Below are 6,000 nucleotides of genomic sequence, written 5' to 3'. Positions count from 1 at the left end.
CAAGGGGTTTAATCATGCCCAGTCATTCAACCATGCTTTCAGCCCAGTTCAAAGATTTTAATCACAGGAATTAAATATCCATTTCGTTATTAGTTTTTAGAAGTCAATGAAACAAGGAGGAGATGGCTCTGATATGCTTGTGGGTATATAATAAATAAAAGGAGAAAAGATGAACATGGAAAAAATATGCCCTTTCCATTGCTTAGACACCTCTTAAAGAAGCACACTGCTCCATACAGCTGCTACCCCCAGGCTACAGGTGACGGGCAGGACTCAAAGAGGACCAGATGCCCTCGAATCATTGAAAGACATCAATCATATTCTTCAGTATATTCTCACTGCTTAGCTGCAGCTGTCCCCAAAGAGGTGGACTTACCTTTCAATTTGGGAATCTCACCTGTCAAAAAGAAATTGCACTTCACAGATATCACGAGTTGGTTCCAGAGAGTTCTGCTTTTTCTAGAAAACTTTATTTATAGACCTCTGAGTGTACTATTCATTGACCTCCTTTGAGTGTCAAATTGCCTGTTGTCTGTTGTGTGTGTTTTCATTCTAAATATAGCTTATGTCTTGTCTCTCATCCCAGCCAGGACTGTACTCCTAGAATTTTCTCCATGTATCCAGACCTTTCTGTATTTCGGCAGTTCTTGACTTATGCACCTTCCTGTGTTTCACATTTCTCTCCTTGCTTCTGTTTCTTGCATCTTTTCCTCTCCACATGCAGGCCTACTGTATCTGCTGGTTCTGCCTTTGCTGAGTCTAGTTAGCTGCACAATTTCTTATTTTCCTTCATTTATTTTGTTTTAAGATCTATATTTTTATTCGCATGTATGTGTGTATATCACATGTGTGCAGGTGGCCACAGAGGCCAGGAGAGCTTGTCAGATCCCTGGAGCTGGAGTTACAGGCATCTGTGAGCTGCCAGGATTGGACCCGAACTTTGATCCCTTGCAAGAGCAGCAGGCGTTCTTAACTTCTGAGCCATCTCTTCAGCTTATAAGATCTGTTCTTAATCTGAACTCATTTTATATTTTAGTTTCCCAACTAAATTAGAAAGGGTGATAAATATCTCTCTGATTTTTTGTTGTACTTTGGTAATAAAACATGTCTACATGCTAGTATCTGGATTTACTTAGAGTTTATTTGAATGTGTATATTAATATACTTGTTAAATTTGATCTTTTTTATTAAACACAGCACATTTTTGTAGGCATTCCATGTTGGCTTGAAATAAATGAACTTGATAGGTTCACTATTTAATTCTTATATTAAACTTGTAAGACTCCCAAATTCTCCAATTTCTGCTAGTTTCATCTTCTTGACTTAGCATGGAATTTTTTTTCTATTGTAGTTCCAAACTTTTGTGTGTGTGTGTGTGTGTGTGTGTGTGTGTGTGTGTGTTTGTTTATTTTGAGGCAGGGTTTCTCTCTAGCTTTGGAGCCTGTCCTGGAACTTGAACACACAGAGACCTGCCTGCCTCTGCCTCCGGAGTGCTGATAAATGGTACATAGAATGTATCTTTAAAAATTTAATCCAAATACATTTGTCTTTAATCAGTGTGAGTAGACTTAGATAGATGTCTAATTTTCCTGTTTTCTGTGATTTTTCAAAACCATAGTTTTGTAAATTTTCCCTCTCCTGTCTTTCTTAGCTTGATTTTATTGCTACTCTATTTAGTAGCTTATCTTTCAAACAGATCATACACATTAAGTTTTTGTACCATGTTTTACACATTTAGTTACATATAATTTTAGTTTCTTAACTTTTTTGTATGCAAAATTTGCTGGGTTATGGCATACATGCAACATGTAGATATTTACACATTTGACACACACACACACACACACACACACACACACATATATGTACAGCTCTGTGTATAGTATAAAAACATACCCTGTTTCTTTTAAGTTGAACCATGTCAGCAGATTACAAGTTAGTACCATAAAACATGGGACAATACACTACTTAGATTTCTAAATTAATTTTTCATATATATGTACAGACGTCTCTATGCATGTGTGTATGTATGCTTGTGTATGGGGGCACACGTGTACAAGGTTGCACAAGTACACATGCACACGGAGATCAAAGGTGGATTGATATCAGGTGTGTTTCTAGATCAGTTTCCACCTATAGACTCAGGCAAGGCCTAGTGTTGAGCTTGCAGGGCCAGTTCAATTAGTCTGCGAAGGAGACTTGACCTAGGAATCCCCTAGTGCTTGCATGCATTGGGGTTCTAGGCTGGCCTCCCAGCCAGTGTTTACGTTAGTTCTGGGGATCTGGAGTCTAGTTATCCTGTTTATGCAGCAAGTGTTTCATTAGTTGAGCCATGTCCCCAGTTCTCACGCGTTTATTATAGTTCTGTGGATTGTATAATATGTTTATCATTTCATACAGCTAATTGTCAGTCTTATTTTGTTTCTCCAAGGGTGAGTACACATCCTATGAGTTCAAGCTCTAAGTGAATATACCCACAATATATAATCATCTAACTGAACTCATGGAAACAACAGAGTAGCGCAGTGCTTTGACTGAGCAGTGTCCTCCAGAGGCGCAGGTATTTCAATGCTTGGTTTCCAGGTAGTTTGGGGGGCATTGTGGAACTTGAAGGGTGGCCTTGCAAGTTGATAACTTTTTCTCTGCTTCTTCTGAGTGATTAAAAGTGTGGCTTCTCAGTTTCCCCACTACTCTATCCCCCTCACCATCATGCATTTGAGCCATCAACCAGAATAAACTTTTTCTTCCCCAGAGTTGCCTTTGGGCACGGTGTTCTGTCTCTGCAAGGGACTGGGAGCTAACACCGAAGCTGGTGTCAGAGAAACATGGCCTGTGGCACAAAGAACTAGCACACTGCTGTGCTCTGGGAGACGTTCTCTTAAAAGTGTTTGTTTAAATAGTGATTGCATTTTCCACATTATTTCTTTGTAATTAATGTATTTCATAGGTAGTCTGGAGTCTTACATACCTAACATAAAGTTTATCTCTACTTTTTTTGAGTAATTACCTAGTAAAATAAGTAATGGCAGGAGCCTAAAAACCGATTCTAGCATGCTAGGCTCTACCTCCAGAAGATGCAAGCTATGGCTTGCAGGTTTCCTTGTCTTTGTCAAGGTAGTGAGGAGGGGAGGGACTATTTTTAAAGGGGATTTAAAATGGAAAAAGAGGTTAAAGTCATATTATATACATTTCCATATTTTGAGATTCTGGATATTAGATATATTAGCTCTTAAGTGTGAGAAATACTCATTGTATATAAGTATGATTTATGTGTTCATGATTAACCAATGTACTCTGTCCCAAACAGAAATGCTGAGAGCTTTCATCCAGGCCACACACTGATGGTTAGCAACCGTTTTTCTGATTTTGGTTAATTTTCCGGAGTCACAAAAACTCCAGGGGGAAAATGGCTTCGTGGAATAATTTAAAGTGATGTTGATTTATTTTCATTTTACAGCCATTTTTCAATTGGGTTCAGAAGATTGCAGTTTGGAAATTACAGTGTGGCGTGGGAAGAACTGCCCCCTGTGGATGCCAGAAAACCAGCTTCAGCCAAAGATCAGAAGCCTGGTGGCTGGGGTGGGGGTAGCTGTTTAATAGCAGAGTATTTGCCGAGCATGTGGGACCTGAGAACTTCCCTCTGCATTTTGAAACATGCAGTATTTTTGGATCCCTAGCGTGTGCAGTAAAGCCTTTTCTGAAGAGCACATGCAACAGCCCTGCTGCACAGCGGACACTCTGCAGGCTGGAAGCCAGGCTCACTGGGATAACGCCTTCTCTCGTACACTGAATATGGGTTTTTAACTTTTATAACTTGTGTGTGTGCGCGTGCACATTCCTTTGTACGGTGGGTCCTGGGGATTGGCTCAGGTAGGCAGGGAGGTTTAGTAGCAAACACTTTTACCTGATGAGTCATCTTCAGGCCTGAAATCTTGATTTTTTTTTTTTAAAGATACAAAACTAGAAGACACTGTTAGGGAAAGGCGAGCGTTTGGCTGGTTGGAGGGAAAAGGAGGGCAGGAGAATGAAGTAGTAGTCAGTGCAACCAAACTGTCACGAAAATATCACAGCAAAGTCCATTCCTTGTACAATGAGTATAAGCTCGTGAAAATCCTCATTTTGAAATTGAATGGCATTTTCACGGTAAGCAGTGCATGACATACCTGCCCCAGGCTGCCTCATTTGTAGAAGCTTTATTAACTGGAACACAGGAGGAATCGATGAGAGCTGAATTGTTCATCTTATAGCAGAAACCGCAGTCTGGGTCCAGCATACACTCATTACAGTAACTGAAAAATGAAAGAAAACAGTGAAAGTCACGCTGACCTGGTCAACCGCTGCTTGTGACATCCCAACTCCAGATGCCGCCCCCACAGCTCATACTGTTTTACTCGCTTTGGCCAAGCCAAATGGTATGACCAGGTCCAGGAGATAGCTGGATGGTCACTTTCATCCACGGATCTCTCCATGCAGACTAAAGCAAATTTAAGGGAAGGTGTGTGTGTGTGGGGGGGGGGGGGTCACAGAACAAGCCTGGTAGACCTGCAGTAAAAAGATTGCTTTCCTCAACCACTGATGGCTGTTACAGACTGGTCTGTCTGGATCCAGCCTCGATTAGTCTTAAGTTATAATAAAACATTTGTTTCTTATAAGTGTCTCCCTCCTTCATGCTCCATCTATTCAAAACTGGAAATGTCTTCTCCCACATATATGTATACATAAGCATATATATACATATATATGTATATATATATATACACAAACACATATATTTAAAACAACGACAGGCCATTTTTGAAGTAAATCTTTAGCAGCATTACAAATACCCCAAACCCAGCCATCATGAACATCCTGGTGGAGATTTGTACACTTAACACTAACATACTGAGTTCCAAGTACACACTGATTATACCTGGAAACTAATGAGTATAGGAAGAAAGGCTAATCTGAGCAAATTACATCTATGGCCAGATCACAGAGCTGCATTTGATTAGCCACTCCTCATTTAACAGTATTATTGAACAGCAGAGAAGTCTGAAGTGGGCAGAGTCTCTCAACCTTAACCGACAGCATGGGTGCGGAATGAGTTTTCTTGTGGGCACCCTGTCCTGTGACCTATAGCTCTATAGTCCTTTGTGTACACTCTAGGCACATGCGGCACTGGTCATATTACAGAGGAATAAATCAAGACTCTGATTTGTGGCAGATAAAAGACCTATGTACATGACAACAGTCATAGGAGAGGAATGGGCTGGCTTCCTACCTAAAAGGCAGAGGAGGTTCCAAGAGCTGGAAATAAGTTCAGAGATAATATCTGAAGTAAGTCATAAGAGAAATTTACCAGGTAAAGAAAAAAGATATAGAGAATGGGAGAATGGGTTATTTTGTTGTTAAAAGACCAATCGGCACAAAATATCTAATTCTCACTCTGTACAAGCAATCATGCTATGGAGTATTGGGGGAGAAGGAGGCTGCCAGAAAAGGATATCTGACAGACACCAGACTCCGAAGGCATGAAGGATGTGATTTCTCAATAATCCTCTAAGTCAAAAGGGTTCTTTGATTATTTAACTAAAATGTTAAGACATCTATATTGTTTAAAAGTTAGGTTTATTTTCAGGTAGGGTACTGCTGCCAACTCCTTCCTCATTTGAAATGAGTCTTCACTCACAGACACAACATGGGGAGATCTGTAAGAACTCACTGAAGGTCTGGCTTTTGCTGGTGTTTACCTTTGAGACAGGCAAGAAAAAGACACTGGCTTTTCTCCCTGCTTATGTCACAGGAAAACTGGAGGTTACTGTGTGAACCTCATCAGCTTTTAGCTCTGACAGGAGCAAAGCCAGGCCTGTCCTCTTGTTTTCCCTCCAGGCTCTGAGAAGAAGGAGCTCCCAGAGTCTGAGGACCAGAGCATTGCATCTGGTCCAGAGGGGAGGAGAACACTCTGGCCATCACCATGACTAACACAGCTGCAATGGCTATACTCTTCCCTCAGAACAC

At 40.7% G+C, this 6,000-nt stretch overlaps 1 protein-coding gene across 1 annotated transcript in view; it reads right to left on the bottom strand.

Moving 5' to 3' along the window:
* Positions 1–6,000, bottom strand: part of Slc2a13 (solute carrier family 2 member 13) — a 297,270-nt gene that overhangs the window by 51,676 nt on the left and 239,594 nt on the right. Inside the window, exon 7 of the mRNA XM_005354317.3 lies at positions 4,164–4,289. Coding sequence (XP_005354374.1) covers positions 4,164–4,289 — 126 coding nt within the window. The remainder of the gene's footprint in view (positions 1–4,163; positions 4,290–6,000) is intronic.

This window comes from Microtus ochrogaster, chromosome 15 (assembly GCF_000317375.1).
Source record: "Microtus ochrogaster isolate Prairie Vole_2 chromosome 15, MicOch1.0, whole genome shotgun sequence".
Taxonomy (NCBI): Eukaryota; Metazoa; Chordata; class Mammalia; order Rodentia; family Cricetidae; genus Microtus; species Microtus ochrogaster.
This window is presented reverse-complemented; position numbering and strand designations above follow the sequence as displayed.